Source organism: Mercenaria mercenaria, chromosome 11 (assembly GCF_021730395.1).
Source record: "Mercenaria mercenaria strain notata chromosome 11, MADL_Memer_1, whole genome shotgun sequence".
NCBI classification, from domain to species: domain Eukaryota; kingdom Metazoa; phylum Mollusca; class Bivalvia; order Venerida; family Veneridae; genus Mercenaria; species Mercenaria mercenaria.
The window spans coordinates 42,764,296-42,782,943 of NC_069371.1; the positions used below are offsets into that span (position 1 = coordinate 42,764,296).

An 18,648-nucleotide genomic window follows, 5' to 3' on the forward strand; every position below is an offset into this window, starting at 1 on the left:
TGCCTTTGTACATGTTAAAAATTATCCCTAGGTATTCTATAAGAACCGTGGTCATGAACGGGAAAATATACAAACCCGTTTCAATAGTACATTTCTCAACTTCAACGCGCAGTTCGGTGAATGGGTACCTAGTATATTGAACAAGCGATAATTTATCTTCCAACATGCATCAGTCAAATTGTCTCAATATAATATATTGCTGAGATTATCCACATGTTTTATGCTTTTTTCAACGTTACAGGAAAAAAAAAACTTGCGTGACCTTCCCTAATAAACATCCGGTCTAGAGGTCACCGCAGTGTGCACATGTTAGGCGAACCACTACGAAGAAGCATTTTCTGGAAAGTTTATATCCTGGAAGATATGTTCAGTGTCACATCAAGATGTAGTGAAAACACTGAATAACGTATTGAATCTTAAAGAGAAAACAAAATGATAAAAAGAAAAATAGAAGCATAATACTAAAGTGTGCATTTGCAAACACTGCAAGGATGTATAGAAGTTGTTTTCCTCATAAAAATACATGTATTATTGATAAAAGTTGCAAAGCAACACGCTTATAAGTAAAAAGAAGGAAAACATAAATAAGACCTGTCCTACAATTTTTGAGCAGGTGAAAGTCGTTGATCTTAATAAATGCCAGTTAAATTGGAAACTTTGGCTATTGGTTTACAAGAGAACGTGAATATAAAGCTATGAACATTAAAAAACAAAAACAAATGACTTTAACTTCTAAATATATATGTTGCAGAATGTAACTTGATATCGACACGATATCATTCATAATTATATTAGCCTTCCTTCCGTAAGTTTCTGGTGGCTTCCGTACAATCGAAATCGGCTATTTCCGTGGATTGGGCCGGGCCGGGTTTTATTAATACAACCGTAACCGCGTAAAGCCTTTTCACTCCTGCTTTCCGAGTAGATACTGACATCTTATTAATATTTCTACTAGATAAATTAAATGCGCCACATGGAATAAAAAATATAAACAAACAATTCAGTTATGTCCATGACTTGTCATTCAATTACAAATCGATGAATTTCTTAAAGAAATATTTAAGGTAAGTAGTATTCTATAAAATAATTGACATTAAGGCCCTTTCCTCATATTTCTGTAAATACTATGTCAGGATTTGACGAATATACGTGTTATCGCTTTGTGTGAATTAAAACCTGCGCTAAGTTAAGTGGCAGCGGCCTGTTCGTATTATGGTCTAGTACGATATTTTCTACTACAACAGGTAGATGTACAGTAAAGGCATTTATATTCAAATGAATATTAATACTAATTATATAATGAAGGACTCCTGCGTACGAGTAATTACTGTGTAAAATAAACTAATGCTTGAAGCTCCATGTAGATGGCCGGGTCTAAAATCTTACCTGAGATACCAGAACTCAGATAAAATGGAAATGGTCATCCATCCATCCATCTATCCATATTTAGCTCAAATTTTAGGAAAAAGTGCATGGTTACAAATATGGTCGCACGCTTTATAAATATACATATGTTCTAGGCCAGTCATTTGCAGATAATAAGGTACAGGTCGCACAAGGATTGTATTTTGGACCATTATTATCTCAAAATTTAGAGTCCTGAAACTGATGTTTCACTCTTTCTTTGTTTAACATAGAAACAACAGAATCCGTTCGGCAGGCGTAAAATGTCACATGTTGAAGCGCAACAACAAAATGTATTTCTTTATACGGTATCATGATAAACAATTGTTGCGCTATAGCATAAAACGGAAGAAAGTTATATTTATTCTCTATCTTGGAATAATTATTGGTAATTAGATTTGTATAAGAATTGAGAAAATACGCTGGAAATTATTATTCCGAGAAATATGGAGTGCCCATTTCTAGATGCAATACAGATATTTTGTTACATTCACAAAAGTATATTATCTCTATATGAATGGTACAAATTCCTGTTTATAGAAACTTTTAAACGCAGTGGCATACATGAAACTGATGTCACAAATGACGTCGCAGGCCCTATGTGATATTTATTTGGACGTTAACATTATATTAGAAAAATATTGACGTATCAGATTTCATTGGAACTCATAATAATTTATAGATAGGTATCAAGTAACAGACCGTATTTTATGGCTCGCACATCAATAAATTTATATAAATGCGGTTCAAAAATGCTTAGAAAAGAAGTACTAGTATTTTAGCTTTACAATGACCAGTTATTCAAAATTGGAAAAAGTCCCATTTTTTTAAGCTGGATATTTTCCAATCTTTAAAGCTGAAAATAATCCAACTTTTAAAGCTGGAAAAATTTCCAACTTTAAAAGCTGGAAAATGTCCAACTTTAAAAGCTGGAAAAAATTCCAACTCGTAAAATTGGAAAAAAATCCAATTGGATTTAGATTTTTTTAAAACCATTTTAAACTGACTAAAAACATCGTTATTCACTATTTATGTTTAAGGGTGTTCATTGAACCTGTTTATAAGTGTTTAGTACAATAAATCTGACTTTTTTCTGAAAATGTCCAATCGGACATTTTTCCAGCTTTTTAAATGGGATTTTTTTTTATTTACCATAGTATGGATCTCAAACCCGGACAAAAAGACAGTAAAACACAAAAAGAACACAAATATGCCTTTAATTTTGTTTTTTATAAAGAAAAATATTGTTTTCCGCCCGGAAAAAAATCCAGCCCGCCAAAATATTGGAAAAATGTCCGAATGGATTTTATAAAAATTCCAATCGGACGCCATATATCCGATTGGAAATTGGTAAAAAAAATTTTTTAATCATCTTTTTTGTGCATAAGAAAATTAATAATAATGCAAAACTATATCATTTATTGCTCCTTGGCTCCTAAACTACCATCCAAACTAAAACAGAAGTTTCTAAGTCACTTAGAAATGGTAGTGAAGTTTTCCAAAATCCTGGTTTTGCAAAGATATCCTGGTGGCTGTTAGATACTAAATAACGCAACTTGTTTAAAGATATGCAAGTGCGGAAGTAGGAGTCACCATATAGGATGCTTAGCAAGAGAAACCGGAATATATATTATTGTTGAATGTCACTAAACATGTATTATAAATAGACATATATTTGCAATGTACATATCTTTGTTATGAACTGGTGACATTTCTTAATTAAACAACGATCAGGCTATTGAAAGCGTGTTAGAGTAGGAATAAATGTTCTTTCCTAACTAACATATCGGAAATTAGAGAATAAATTGTTTGCTAGTACTATTTTGGAAATACAAAATGAAAAAAAAAATTCTCATCTGAACTGAAAAAATATACAGATTTTAATTCAGGTAAATGTAAAATGGCTTACCCGCATGAAAATAAATACGTTTTGTTTACATTTGCTTTTTTGATGTTCATTTCATCGCAACTGAGACTGACTCTGTCATATAATATTGAGGTGGAGAAAGTTGGAATATCTCGGGGAGAGAAGAATTCACAGTACGGATATACTGTCGCAATAATACCAAAACCAGGATGGAATGAATTGTCAACTTTCTACAAAAAAGAGTAAGTGATAAACTGTAAAATGTAATCCAACGCTTTACCATACTTTTCTTAAGCACTTGTTTTGATATTGTGCAGATTATCAACATTATACTATCAATCCCACACGATAACTCAAACGATAACATGTTTGATAATTATGATTTTTCTTCATTTTAAAACATTTCAAATCAGAAAATATTTTTGCATAGGCTAACATTACAGTATGCACTTAACTTCTGTCATATTTGAGTTAAACGCCTAGTCGCTTAAATTATCGTGCGGGAGTAGTAACATTCTGTTTATGCCACTTAGGATTAATTTGTTTATAATACGTTACTTAATTTATATGTTTCACTTCACTGTTTACTTTACATACTTACTAGGATAAATGTTTACATTATTATGTAAGAAGACTAAATGTTAGACTGGCTATAGCCAGATCAATTATCCTCTTTAAATATAATTATAATAAGGATTATAAGTATAATTTATTGTAACTGTACAGTTGAAATGTGCGATTAATCAACGCAACAAATTTTGCCCTGAAATAATTATTTCTAAAGCAAATAGTTTGTACTCTATGCTTCTATGAAGCATGTTTAATTAGTAATTTGACGGAGATGTTGTTATCAATTTAATGATGACATGAATTTATCTTACAAAGACCTATATAGAACTCAAAGTGTTTAGTTTACAGAATCATGAGTTAGAATTTACTCTCTGATTCTTTGACTTTCCAAAGTTTCTAATCATTATGCTGTTTTTGTGTACATTTACAGATCAAAATACACAACTTTAGTACAAGTTATAATATGTTCTTTTCATATCTGGACAAAATATTAGTCATAAAAAATATGCAGCAGTTTGGGGTTCGCAACGAGATCGCCAAGAAAACAAACAACACTGCTCTCGAAACAACACTGCTCTTGAGTAGCATGGGAATCTAGTCTGAAAATTTCTAGCTTTTTTTTCTACCTGCAAATTGACAAGTTGATAATCGACGAATGAATGATAAACTCGATGAATGCCAATTGACACTAATTAGAGCAAATTTAGTGGGATCTTTAATGCGTGATTTCTTCTGATTAAAACAATTATTTGTATATCGGTACCTAACATTTTATTATAGATATCAGTATAATATTTAAAGTCATTAGATCTAGATCTATGTACTTTTTCACTAAAATGATTTTTTTTTTGTGCAAGTGTCCGAGTTGACAAGAATTGTAAAAATTTTGTCAGCCTTCCTCGGCCACTCTGAAAATAGATTTGAAACATCTTCAACCTCCATCAAGCGTTAACGAACATAGATTATACGATATCGATTTATAAGATTGTAAACTCGAATTCTCGAAACTACATTTTGTTTGACCTTAAAATTTTAATAAATTATACATGTCAAATGTTAAATATAGATAAGTAACTGCTGCTAAAATTAAATCTGTCGTTAAAAAACTGAAAACGTTCTGAATATCATTGATTTTCAAATTTTAAAAATGGCGGACTGAAAACTTCCGTATTTGCGCAAATTGACCCAACAACGGCATAAAAAAGAGTGTTTCTGCGCAGTGGCCTGTTACTGCCGACGGCCGGCCAGACCCGAACCAGCTCTAAATCAAATCATTAAAAACTGTCAATCAAATATGAAAATCAAACAATTTAGATTAAATATATAATCAAACAATTATGTGAATCAAACAAATTCATTTTTTGAATCAAATATTTGAATCGATTCTATCGAATATTCATAAGGTATGTAGATTGGCATTAAATTTACCTTTAGTATTTCATGAACAGAATAGAACAGAAACTTTATTTCGACTTAACTATTTTCAGCTCATTGTCAAAAATGATGATAACAATATACATTTTACAGTTTCAAAGACTATAGTAGCCGCACCATGAGAAAACCAACATAGTGCATTTGCGATCAGCATGGAACCAGACCAGCTTGCGCATCCGCGCAGTCTGGTCAGGATCCATGCTGTTCGCTTTCAAAGCCTATTGCATTTAGAGAAACCGTTAGCGAATAGCATGGATCCTGTGTTGGATTTCTATATTTGATTTCTCATGGCGCAGCTCATAAATGGAAATTTAAAATAAGTTGTCTTAAATCACTGAAACCTAGCCTGATAATAACGCTCATGCGCCATACAGATGAGTCAGCTAGAATCTATTTCTGTCTCTGTCTTAAAATATTAAATTATAAATGTTTAAGGAAGAAGGAAATTATACTTCTCATTGAAGAAGGATGAGAGATATTGTGCATGATTCAATACTGGTAATGACAATGCAAAGAAGTACTTAAGAAGATAGTGATCGTATATAGAACAATAGATATCATTCTATACCTTTTTGTTAGGTTAAATGTCACATATTATTTTGCTACTTTTCCCGCTTTTGGTGCTTAAAAATACCCTTGATGTCCCTCTGCTCATTACTTCAGGCATTTCTGGGTTGCTCGGTAGTACCAATGGCCTTCTCTGAGCATGTGGATGGTTTCCTCACATGAAAAATTCTACTTTCAAAGCGTGGTTTCTAACCCACATCCATGAGAGGCAAGTGATTCGAACATTTACCACTCGTCCGCGGAAGCCTCTAATATATATTTATAATTTCAAGTGGTATTTGTTGGTAAACTCAATGAGTCATTGTAAACAGAGAGTAGGCGTTTTAGAACACTTTAATATATTAGAGTGAAATATACAGTACATCTTGCAGTAAGGTACAATTCAAGAGAAGGACAAAAAGTGGCATATCTCTTAATAAAACATAAATTGTTGTTTAACGAGAGAAGAAGGAACTGAAATTCGGTCTCTTAATGCAGGTGGTCTCGTAACAGGCGTAGTCTCTGTAGCATGTTAGAATTTAGAATGTCACAGTGAAAAATATAATTATTTTTATCAGTTATGTTTGTGACGGGTACGAATAGAAAGGATCAACAAAAATGCGTAGCATTTGTCTAAAACCCGCTGAAAAAAAAAGTTAACTACAAAGGAAAATAAATGAGGTTGTTTCACATGTAAGATCAATATGTCCCATACACATCATATCTTACATTTTCTCTCGCGATACGCTGTATTAAGTTTTAACTGGGTGGAAGATATTTTGATCTATCACTGATATAAACAAATATCCCCTATATTATGTGAAAAAAAAAAGAGTTGCCATAGCAACAATTATTTAATATGTATCACAATCCAAATATGTGACTTTACGCTTATTTTTAAAGAAGTAGACGTTAGTTATTTTATGGAATAAGATATTTTTCCTAATCTTCATAAATTATTGTACCTTAAAAAAGTCGGACGTGCTCACCATTAAAGTTTGAACTACTGTTTACCCACAAAATAAGCAAAATCATATTCGTGAAATCCGGCTTTAAAAATATGTCAAGGTCCAAACAGGTCATAAAAGGAACTTTCTTTGAATTTTAGAGCCATTTCAATTTTAGTTTAAAACGCGGATAAAGCCAAAATAGCCAAAATAGATAAGTATGCTTAATTACACGGTTAGAAAAATTTTACTTTTAACGTTGCATATGAACTTATGCAGACAGAGCCATAAACGGACATTATAACAACAAAGGATCCAATTTCACTTTTAAATTTGTAAATCAAATTTTCAAAGCAGTGACAAATATAAAAAAATGCCAACCATAAGAGTCTTTGCAGTGATTTCCAATACGACTGATGTAGTAAATGGACAGTGAATCTATGTAAACTCTATATACAAAATGACTTTACTGCGAAAAGCGATAGAAATGAAATAATATTTGTTTAAAACTTTTAAATTGTTTCCTAATATGTATCTATATATCCCTTTTTGTGTCATACATATGTATACAGAGGAACCTCTGACTACCGGACCCTCCAATAATCGGAAACCTCCGAGAAAAGGACGAATGTTTTCGATCCCAATTTTCTCCTTCTGTTCTAAACACTATTAGACAATATTTTTGAAATATTTGACTTATTCCAATACAAATCTAATTCCACACGACAAGAACAAATAGATATTTGTTTGAATGCAAACCTGTGCCTTGGAATATTTCATTTATGGTTAAAGTGGTTACAAATCAGCAGTGATACATATAGATCTAGTTTCACATATAAAAATATATTATTGTATATGTTAGTCATATATCAACTTATTATATACTCATTTAAAAACTCTGTAAGTTACAGTGGAATCTGAAACATCAATATTTTTCCATACTTACGCTCAAATTTCATATCGGTGCGTGACGTCATTTGTGAGGTCAGTTTCATGCTGGTCGTCGCGTTTTAAAGTTCTTTTACGACGATAATTTTAATTTTGCTCAGGCTAAAGATAAAATTTATATCATTTATATACTGATTATAGGTGTACGTGTAGGCCTATGTAATAAATTATTAGATTTGCATCGTTCTTCTCGGAATGATATTGAGCTCCTAAAGTTGCGCGATATATCCGCTGCAAAACTTTACATTTCTTGATTCAAATCTAATAACCTATAAAAACTTGCATAGAATTTAAATGTATATGAGCAACACGAGGCCGATATTAGTTTTCGTGTGAGCTGGTGTGCCTGATATCGATATCAGGCACCCTTTCGGCCATATCATGCACACTTCTGGCTGCGCAAAACATCCATATGTTATACTTTCACCGACACAATGTCAAGTGTATACAAACTAATATTTATTCTATCCATGCTGAACTGACATAATTTCGGTAGCGCCCTCTTCTAGTGTGGTTGAATAAAGCTGAGACAAGAAATTACGGCCCTAAAATGCATGAATTTAAAACAAATGACGCTGTGCAACATTAGATCTTTTTTATTCCATTTCTACGTTAACAGTAGAGTGAAACATTTGCAACAAACAGGATATAAAACAGGGCTAGTGTGCCTTAAGGCTATATTGGCATACTAGACCGGTATTTATTAGCTATCGGGCTATTCTTGAATGCCAATATCGCCTTATGGCACGCTAGCTCTGTATATTTACCTCTAATTATTACATGGAATCATTTCAGACTTCTAGTTGGTGCCCCAAATATAACGTACAACAACATTAAAAGTCATGGACAGGTATTTAGATGTACCATCCCTACAGATAAGAACATAACCTGCGAAAAACTTCATCTGACTGATGAAAGTAATCTGTGTGGTGAGTATAGGTTTAGCTAACAGATGTTTATAAAATGTTTCTGGATCAAATTAATGAAGTAAAACTGAGTTTGGCAGGTTAAAATGTACATCTGATACAAGTGCCAATTTCTCATGAATTCATACAGAGACAATTTTTTTGTGCATCTGTAATAGGTGTTAGACATGCACAGTTTAAAGAAGAACTTTGAATAGAACACTAAAATATTAGAAAAAAATATCATACATCACATATTTTATGATATAACGGCATTTTAGGTATAATATATACTGTTGCTTTTTTGGACAGGAGATATATCTATAAGTATCCTCAACCTTTTGAAACACCTAATCTTCCACATTTGAGATGCAATTTGAATCACCCGTTGATGATACTTAAAGAGTAGAAACAGTCCTCCGTTTTTCCTGTTTTAAAATGTCTAGATTCAGTTTCTCACTCAAAGTACGTCAGCAAAAACAACTATATGTACTTGTAACACACTCATTCTCTTTTTCCAGCTAGGGTTTCAAAGAACACCGACAGTGAATGCACTACTGACAGCAGACTCGGTGCAACAATGGAAGTCAACAGAAAATTTCCAGATATCAAATGGGACACAACAATACCCGAAATGCCTATGGTCACAGTACGAGTTCTTTTTATTCTGGTTACGCTGTCAAATCCATTTCCTCTCTTTTTCCGTGTCACACTATATTAAGTTTTATCGTATTCCGCGATATATCCACAATTTTGTACCAAGTTGCAAAATTTCTGCACATGTTGACCAAAGTACATTCTGGGCAAACAAATTACTTTGGAATTACTTTTTATACAAAAAAGCTTTATCAAACTAGCTCCACAAACGAAAAATTTGAAACCCAGAGTCCAGACACTTTACTGCATGAGAGCAAATCGTAGCCAAGTTTACATCAGTTCCTGTCAGGGAAATATACGGAACAAATGACAATAAGGGTGGTGGAAAATCAATATTTAAAAAGATGAGTTGGCGTCGCCCTAGATCTGTATATTACATTCTTTGTTGCAAGATTACAAAATACCATATTTCGAAATTTTATAAATGCGTGTTAAAAATCGCTACATCCTATCAAATATTTGAAAAGTTGCTGCAGTGGTTGATATTTTAACACGCATGCGCGGGAAAGCCCAATATGTACTTAGCATCCGGTGAAAAAATAAAAAAAAAAAAAAAAAAAAAAAAGACAGATTTTTGTTTTACTTTCAAATTGTGTGAAAATTACAATGTTCTGGGGACAAGTGGGTAATGTCGCCAACTTCGAATCACCCATGCCCGCTATAGATCCGAAATCTCGCTTGTGTTACAGAACTTAATATGCCGATATGGTGTTAAATCTGACAAGATTGTCTGTTTCAGATATGTGCTCCGGGCTGGAGAAATGTTTTCCCCGAGACTATGCCTGGCAAATATCAGAATTATATGACTGGAATGTGTCTTAAGGTGCGAGATGATTTACGAACATTATCGTGTGCCGATCGAAGGTGGGTGTGCTAATAATAAAATGTAAGAAGTACCAGCGTCACCTCATGGCGCAGTCACACGTAAAGGGATAATGTGGTAGTTTATTTTATTATGTTAAATGAAAAATACTTCAGGAAAGAGTATACCTCTTTGTAAGACACCATCTGCATGTTTTGGCATAAATACTCTAGCGTTATCATTCATAAATTTGCAGAAAACATAGACAGAGTTAATTGATTGGTTTCATAAGTTGATTCATAATATATAGATACAATTGCTGTTTGGTTAATATATTGACTTATAATCATATTGGCATTAATTGACTGTGAGTTTAAACAGAAGATACAGACGTTTATATTTCGTCGTTATCAACCGAATATTCAACTTGCCTTGCGATACCAATGGTCAGTATTGTCTAATTATCTATTCGAATTTAATAATACAATCATATAACATTATCTAATTACAGTTACTGTTGGCCGTTCTGGCCAAACAGAGACACAACAAATGAAAAGGGGAGACCATTTTTTACATTCGCTGAAGGTGGAATGTCTGCAACATTCACAAAGGTATCATCATGTTTTATCTTGCATTTCCTACACCATTCTTTTGTTCTAATAACCGTATACTTCAGTCAACTTAAAAAATTGAATAGTTAGGTCGATCTATCAAAAAAAATAAAAGATAGAGCTATCGAAGCATGTCGTAACATTAGTCGACTCCGTCCTTTTTAGACAAATTCTTGCAACTGTAACAAGAAGAGCTATTAACGGTACAGATGATAGATACATTTCATACACAATTTGTTTCATTCCAATGGGGTAAGATACGCAATAAATAACCTCTGATTGATATCTAATCATAATGACAAGTTGCAATAACATAACGCAAAACTGTTCTCACAGTGGCAACAATTAACTATTGTGTAAGCAGGAAATGTTTTTATTGTTGTTTGTTTTGTACAGTTATTTTGAGCGGCATTTGAACAACCATGATAAGTCGTAATTCCTAACTGCAACAACCAAACGCTATGAAATACCAACCTACCCTTACTTCATCCATGCACATTTTGGATGGATCTCTTCATGGTTAACTGCATTTGCTTGATGAATAATGCATCAGCCGCGCAATTGAGCGGTTGAAATTTCAAGCCCTGTCATACGTGTGTCTGTTGGATAATCGCCCGCTACTTATAGAATGATTACTGATTGCATACCTGCCGGATAACTTGCATTTAAAACAGTAATCGGGAAGAAATACTGTTCAATGTATGTTGGCGTCTCATAAGCCAAAACGACTGGCCCTAACAGTAAGTGTGACACGGAAATAAAACACACACACTACTTTAATACTTTATGGCTCAAGTTATGACATACGTAAAATATCTGCTTAATTATATATTGATGCTAGTTCTCAATATATAACTCTTGATATTGCAGAAATAAAGAAGAAAGAAATCAAGCAAACAATGGTATAAATCATGAATAAAGGAAATTAGTTGACCAACATATTTCATATGAAAATATGTACGGTTTGGATTATAAATATTCTAGAAATTTAGTTTTGTTACTGCGGAGTTACGTAGGTGATTGTTACACTACCAATGTTATTGTTCGATTTCAGGACGGACGAAGCGAAATAATTGGTGCCCCGGGTGCTGATGACTGGCGAGGTAATCTAACCTTCTATAAAGGCCACTGTCATATTTCTTCCGGCGCTTAAAGTCAATGTGTTGTTAGACGTCAATGTGACAAATGGACGTTTCCGTTTATAAATGGACGTTTTGTCTATAGCGCCGTTACAAAACGTTAATTCTATTTTAAGTAGGAACAGAATAGTGATTATTTTTGTTTTATTTCTTATTATACGAAACATACAAAACTTTTATGTCGAGTAGAGATAAAACAGTGCAACAGCTTAACTTGTGTTTGTTGATTTACGGAAAATACCATAATGCACGTAAAATGTACATAGATAACGCATATACAAGCAATGTTTGAATAAAAAGACGTAAAATTGTTTCCTTCTGTGTTCGGAAAATATTATTTGAGTTTCTGTCAAAATTGTCACAAAATAGGGAAATTTATTTTTGATACAGAAAAGAGCTTGCAGAACTTAAAAGCTAAATTTAAACTGTTTTCTTGTTAACGTAAGATAAGATTAAGTAGGCCTGAGTGTATCGCGATAATATCAGGTACCCAGCCCTATAGTTATGGTAAAGAATATGTAATTGCAACAGTAAATGTCAGTATTTCGTATTATGAATGTAAGGTATTAAATAACAATTTTCTCCATCACAGGTGCGTACAAAATTATTCAGAAGAACGTACTTCGGATGGATAGGGAAAGGACGACTAATACACTTTATTTTGGTAAGCACTTTAACCTTTAGCCTGCTAATATTTCAAAATGGGCATGTCCATCTTCCGATTTGGGCAATACCATTGATTATTCGAAAGGATAACTGACTGAATAGCGAACAGTGCTGACCATGATAAGACTGCACGGGCTGGTCCGCACCTGTCGCTAAGGCAGAATCACTTACTGCCAGCGGGCTCAAAGTTAAAACCTGTTATTAAGATAACGTGATGTATGTATATAGTTATCATTTAAGATTCATACTGTCGAAAAATGAGTGGGTTTAAATATTCAAGGTTTACGGTTTTGTTATTGAACAAAAAGTATAAGAAGTATATACCAATGAGATCGTGTTCGAACGTAAAATACGACACGTCTATTATCGCTGCGTGAAGAAAGTTCTTTAGTATATGGACAAGATAGTCTAACTACGACCACCACGGCTCATTTATAAGACGTACGATGACAAATTTGTGACCAAATTGGCAGTGTTCATTTTAAAATCAAGAGCTGCTTCACAATAAATACAAAGTCCACTTGAGCCGTGCCATGAGAAAACCAACCTAGTGGGTTTGCGACCAGCATAGATCCAGACCAGCCTGCGCATCCGCGCAATCTGGCTAGGATCCATGCTGTTCGCTTTTAAAGCCTATTGAAATTGGAGAAACTGTTAGCGAACAGCATGGATCCTGACCAGACTGGGCGGATGCGCAGGCTGGTCTGGATCCATGCTGGTCACAAACCCACTATGTTGGGTTTTTTTTTCATGGCGCGGCTCACTTAATATTTTAGGTCCTGCCACCGTTCAAATTATCACACTGGTTTTTTAAAAGGCTGACAATTTACGTTTCAAAGCGCTGTTTTCATTCCTCTTTTGTTTAGTATACTATAAATACAAATATTATACGGAGAAATCCAGTCCAGTTTTCGCCTAATATAAGAAAGGATAGTTCTTCATATAATTTACTCTAAGGTATAGTTCTTAATCCCGATAATCATTTCCGATTTATTTATCTTATAGTCAAGTAGCACTATACCAACAGTATTTTCTAAGATAACAATTATTTTGTAAATAAGAACTGCTATCTAGTCAAGAGCCAAAAGTTAAGTTAACTTAATAAACACATTATCGTTTTCAAACATCAAAAACAAAATTCCCTCCAAAAACCAAACAGATTTGATAACTACTGTACAGAGTGTATTATGCAACTATTTCAATCAACAAGACATGGAATAGCTTCTATATATATCGTCAAACATCAAAATGTCGTCAAACTGTCAATAACGACCTGGGTTTAAGCATGCCTGACATTTAAGCCTGATAACAGATGACTAGTAACTGGCAACAGGACTAGTGACCTTTGACCTGAGATTGTACGCCTTCAAGAAAATAAAACCTACTACCAACTCTTGAACGAATAACGTTATCAGAACAGTTAGTAGTTAGCACACAGATAGGTAACGTGGTTATGTACTTTTGCCAACGTTTGTCGTTCATTTATTCGTCAGTACATAACCACGTTACCTATCTGTGTGCTAACTACTAACTGTTCTGATAACGTTATTCGTTCAAGAGTTGGTAGTAGTTTTTACTACTATTAAGAGTATTTAGTGATATAACGGCGCCACTAAACCTAACAAGTCTTCCCGGACTCTGTACCAATATAACTCTGCTCTGGGCAAGTAAATGTCAACTTCCCCACATGATCCAGACATGGAGGACGATTATTTTCAGACACAATTTCTTTTTATCAAATCATCATAGAAGACATACGCCTTGCCCGGGAATTTAACCCACGACGCCGCGGTCCGTAGATATGCGCTCTTCCGCTTGAAATAAGAATGCGCGCCTTTGATGTTTAATAGAGAATTCCCTAAAGTTTCAAGTAACTGAAACATTTGCTTGACCTAGAATACATAAATAGCAAATATTGAAATCTTTCTTCTTTCAGGATATGCTATAGTGACTGGAAAATTTCGAAGTGACCCAGAACTGATTGTGTCTGGGTCTCCAAACTGGAACAAACCGCATAATACTGGACATTTTGGAAAGGTATATTTTTTACGTTTATAGGGGTAGAAACTTTTTATTTTTATTTTTTTTAATTCAGAAATTTTATCTTACGTGCAGGTTGTAAGGAAAAGTATAATGATGTGGCTGAAGTGATTTTTTTTATTTTTACAGTCTTAAGAGTAACACTCATGATATATTAAAGTTGTATTTCAGTATTCTCATTTCTTTATTAAGGGTGTGAAAACAATATTGTTAGAGCAGTCTTTTACCGGTAGTGTGGCGATTAAATGTACTTAACGTATAAATTTTAATTACACTGACACGCTCTTTCAAACTTTAAATAAATTTTATTAAGACTTTTTGGTATTTTTTTTTCTTAGACCGTAGCATTAGTTGTAGATTATAAAGGTAAAGGTATAGTTTCTTGTTAACGTGGGAAGTCGACGAAAGTCCCCACCTGGAATGGATGGAACTTATTTCCAGCCAAGCCCACGGCAGGCGTCATATTAACCTCCCCAGCTTCCAGTCTAGGCTGATACTGCTGAAAACAGTACCAATTTAACTAAATCACCCAGCACTGAACACTAGTCGGGATATCAGCCGCGATCGGGAATCAAACCCGGACCGCTGGCGTAAAAGTCCAACCTGCCAACCACTGCCCACTGACTCCCTTTATACTTGCGACATCAAATTTAGTTGGCATTTGTATTAGTTAATTTACACAGGACATCAACTCAACTTTACGTTATATGCCACCACTTTCGTTGAAGTATTTTCCCAGCCACTTGTCAGTTGTGTTCCATCGAAGTATCGCGATATGATTTGTTATGCTATTCAGCGCCTAGATCAAAATTTCTTAGTTATTTCATTTGAATCCATAATAATAATTAATTTTTCAGCTTCATTCACCTTGGTCTTTCGAACATTCCTCAGTTGTCTAGGTATTTTGTGTTGTTTTTAAACTGACCTTCAGCGTGTATTTGTATGGTAAAAAAGCAAGCTGCCGGTTATTCATCGAGCTGACGACATTGACCTGAAAAGTATTAAATATGCATAATTAACTATTGACATTTGCCACGGATCGTGTGATTTTTTAAACAAAATATCTAAAGTAGTTTTGGTTTTCAAAAACAAAATGGCGTCGTATTGATTTCACGGATCAAATCACCGATATTCGATATCACTGTGCATAAGTGTCCATGGATTTTTATTGGATGCATCATACAAGCATGTAAAACGGTAGACTAAATAAATCCGACATTTGTCATTAAGTATCGGTCTTATCTGAATATGAAAGCATATAATAAACAGGAAATTCGTTTATCTTCACAAATTAGCATATTAAATAAAAGGAAAATTTGTTTATTTTCGGCGAGATATCGAAATACATCTTCACTGATAAGGAAGAAAATCATTATATTTCACTCAGGATCCACCTTCGTGAAAATATTGAATTGTCTACCTTATCTGTTAAGATATATTTCGATATCACACTGAAAACAAAAAAAAAATATCCTCTATATCATCGCAGGCCGTAAGCAGTAATATAAACACTAGATTGAGCGGATTTTAGCGGTTTTTCTTTGAATTATATTCCGTATATTACACGATATGCCGTTAATTCTGTCTAAACCTTTTGTGATCTTTTTCGGCTTTATGCGGATATCTTGCAAAATATTAAGCTTGTACGATGATTGGGATGGAGAAATGACCTAGTTATCTGAAGGAAAGAAATTTATTTGAAAATAAGACGTTCGGTTACTGTCAAAACAAATGCTATTCATGCTATTTCTTTGCACCATAATAATATATACTAGGATATCGTTTATTTCGATTTTCACAACACTTCATGGTTAACGCTAAAATGGCTGTTCCACCGGGAAAATCAATTCATAAATTTCCAAGTGTTTAGAAACAATATCTAGGATTTTTTGTGTTTGTTTTTATTCAATATCTTATATTGAAACAACCAAGATATCCACCAAAAAAGGTTACTCATGAAATATAACTATTCACAGAAGTTAGGATAGTAACTATGTATATATTTCATCCGTTCTGCCAAGACGATGATAAATAACTTTCTATATTTTAACTTTTAAGGTGGAGGCGTTCAATGGAAAAACTGAAGCTGTCTCAATAGAATTTGGCAAACCCAAGGAGGCTGTATGTATAACGAATATTCCTCTATTTTGTAGGGATTTTGGTCCTGTGTCCTGGCCATAACATTAACATGTCTTTGTATTTTCTATCGCTTCTGCCGATTTTTCTCATTTTTAAAGCAGTCGTGACACTCGGTGACGTAAAAGCGAAATGGCTGTGTCCACTGTCACCGAGATCTAGTTGAAACAGCTCTATAAAGTACATTAGTACATTTTTTGGAGCAACAGTAAACTTTGTTGTGAGCGGTTAAAACTTGTGGTCAATTCTGCTTGACTGGAATGTTGAGATTTTCCTTTGATGGTTGAGTTTTTTTCATATAATTATATTTATTGGTTATATTGTTATCATATTTCATTCATCTTAGTCTTCACATTTTCAACATGTCATAAAACTGTGAATTTCATTTTGAATATCTAATTCAGGCCCGGATCCAGGGCCAGACCCCGTGTTCACAAACCATTTTAAGTCTTAGCTGTGTTTGATTATGAACTTTAATATATCACTTTTATCTAATTAGCATGTTTAAAACTGAATTTCAAGTTAATAAGTATTTTCAAAAGGCTATTTAGTATTTATGGTCAGTTTTAGTTGGAATTTAACCTTGAAGATTTCCTAAAATTGATATTAAAATTTCAAACTCAAACTCAGCTGAGATCGAAAAATGTTTTGTGAACACGGGGCCAGATCTAGGAGGTACGTTCCTTCCCCCTTCCCCCGTCTAACTGGCTGAGAAGTACTAATCAAAGTTGCACCAAACTATTTTGGTAAAGAAGTTACATAATATTTTAAATAGACCCAACATTGTACTGTACCTCAAAATTTAGACCGAAAATGCAGAAGAGGCCGCCATTTCATACCTATTTGTTTTAAATTTCCAAGGGGAGTCCCCCCTCCCGATATTTCCTCACCGATGACACTTTCGTTCTAAACTGGTGCCCACATCCACACCCCCTCTCATTACCCCCCACCCCCACCCCCTCCCCCGCACTATCGGATTTTTTCTAGATCCGGGTCTGTAATTACATTGATGTACAAATTTAGATTCAGATAATCTATGAAATAGGTGAATTTCATATATTACCAACTGGCAAGCATTAAAGTAATAGCAGCAATGGTGTTAGGTCTCGAAAAACAAACATCAAAAAAATGATATCACAAAACTTACACCAACGAAGTTTCAGTTTTTAATCTAGTCATGGGTGATTTTTTTAAAACAATGTAACTGGTATAATACAACATAACATTTCCGCTAGATATGGACCGTGTATAAGTTAATCTTATGAAAATTGAACTCCTGCTGTAATGTAGATAAATGATGGAACAGTTCAATCATTTTCAGTGCCCAAATCAGCAATCATCCGATCTAAGATCGTACATAGACAGCATAGACGTCCATCAAGCAGGTTCAAAGTTTGGAGCAGCGTTAGCCGCAGTGGATCTTACAGGTGACGAATACGACGAACTACTTGTCGGTGCGCCACTGTACACTGGCGACAATCCAGAGGAAGGTCGCGTCTTTGTCTTTAGTTCCTCAGAAGATGTAATATTATATCTTATCTATTCATAGTACTAGTATTTTCTTCAATGTATATCTTTGTAAGAACTACAGAGCGTCTTTAATTTTGACTCCTGACGATACAGTCTCTTTCGTCGCTAAGAAGCATGATGTAAAATGTTATTCTTAAGTGCAACGATAATTAACTGATGCATTACGACATTAAGACAAAAAGTGTGGCTAAAATTGCGGGATGTATTTTTGACCTGCATACACAAATATTTTCAGCCGTTCGTTACTGACTTCTAAGATGTTCTTTATACGATTTTGTTTTGAACGGGTAGTCAGATGATGTCAATACTTTGAGTACAAAGATGACATAATTTAGATCAATACCGTTTATCTAAATATAATGATGCTTTAGTACTCATATATATTGAAAAGACATATCTCTAGGAGGGTCTTGCAACAAGTTCTGTCACTTATAGGCTTCCGTAGT

At 34.0% G+C, this 18,648-nt stretch overlaps 1 protein-coding gene across 1 annotated transcript in view; it reads left to right on the top strand.

The window, feature by feature from the left end:
- The first annotated feature begins 3,096 nt into the window (after nt 1–3,096).
- Nucleotides 3,097–18,648, top strand: part of LOC128546761 (integrin alpha-4-like) — a 49,479-nt gene continuing 33,927 nt past the window's right edge. The window contains exons 1-10 of the mRNA XM_053518064.1: nt 3,097–3,513; nt 8,512–8,645; nt 9,143–9,270; nt 10,018–10,142; nt 10,592–10,691; nt 11,746–11,794; nt 12,423–12,494; nt 14,433–14,533; nt 16,595–16,657; nt 17,994–18,194. Of these exons, the coding sequence (XP_053374039.1) occupies nt 3,305–3,513; nt 8,512–8,645; nt 9,143–9,270; nt 10,018–10,142; nt 10,592–10,691; nt 11,746–11,794; nt 12,423–12,494; nt 14,433–14,533; nt 16,595–16,657; nt 17,994–18,194 (1,182 nt within the window). The 5' untranslated portion in view covers nt 3,097–3,304. The remainder of the gene's footprint in view (nt 3,514–8,511; nt 8,646–9,142; nt 9,271–10,017; nt 10,143–10,591; nt 10,692–11,745; nt 11,795–12,422; nt 12,495–14,432; nt 14,534–16,594; nt 16,658–17,993; nt 18,195–18,648) is intronic.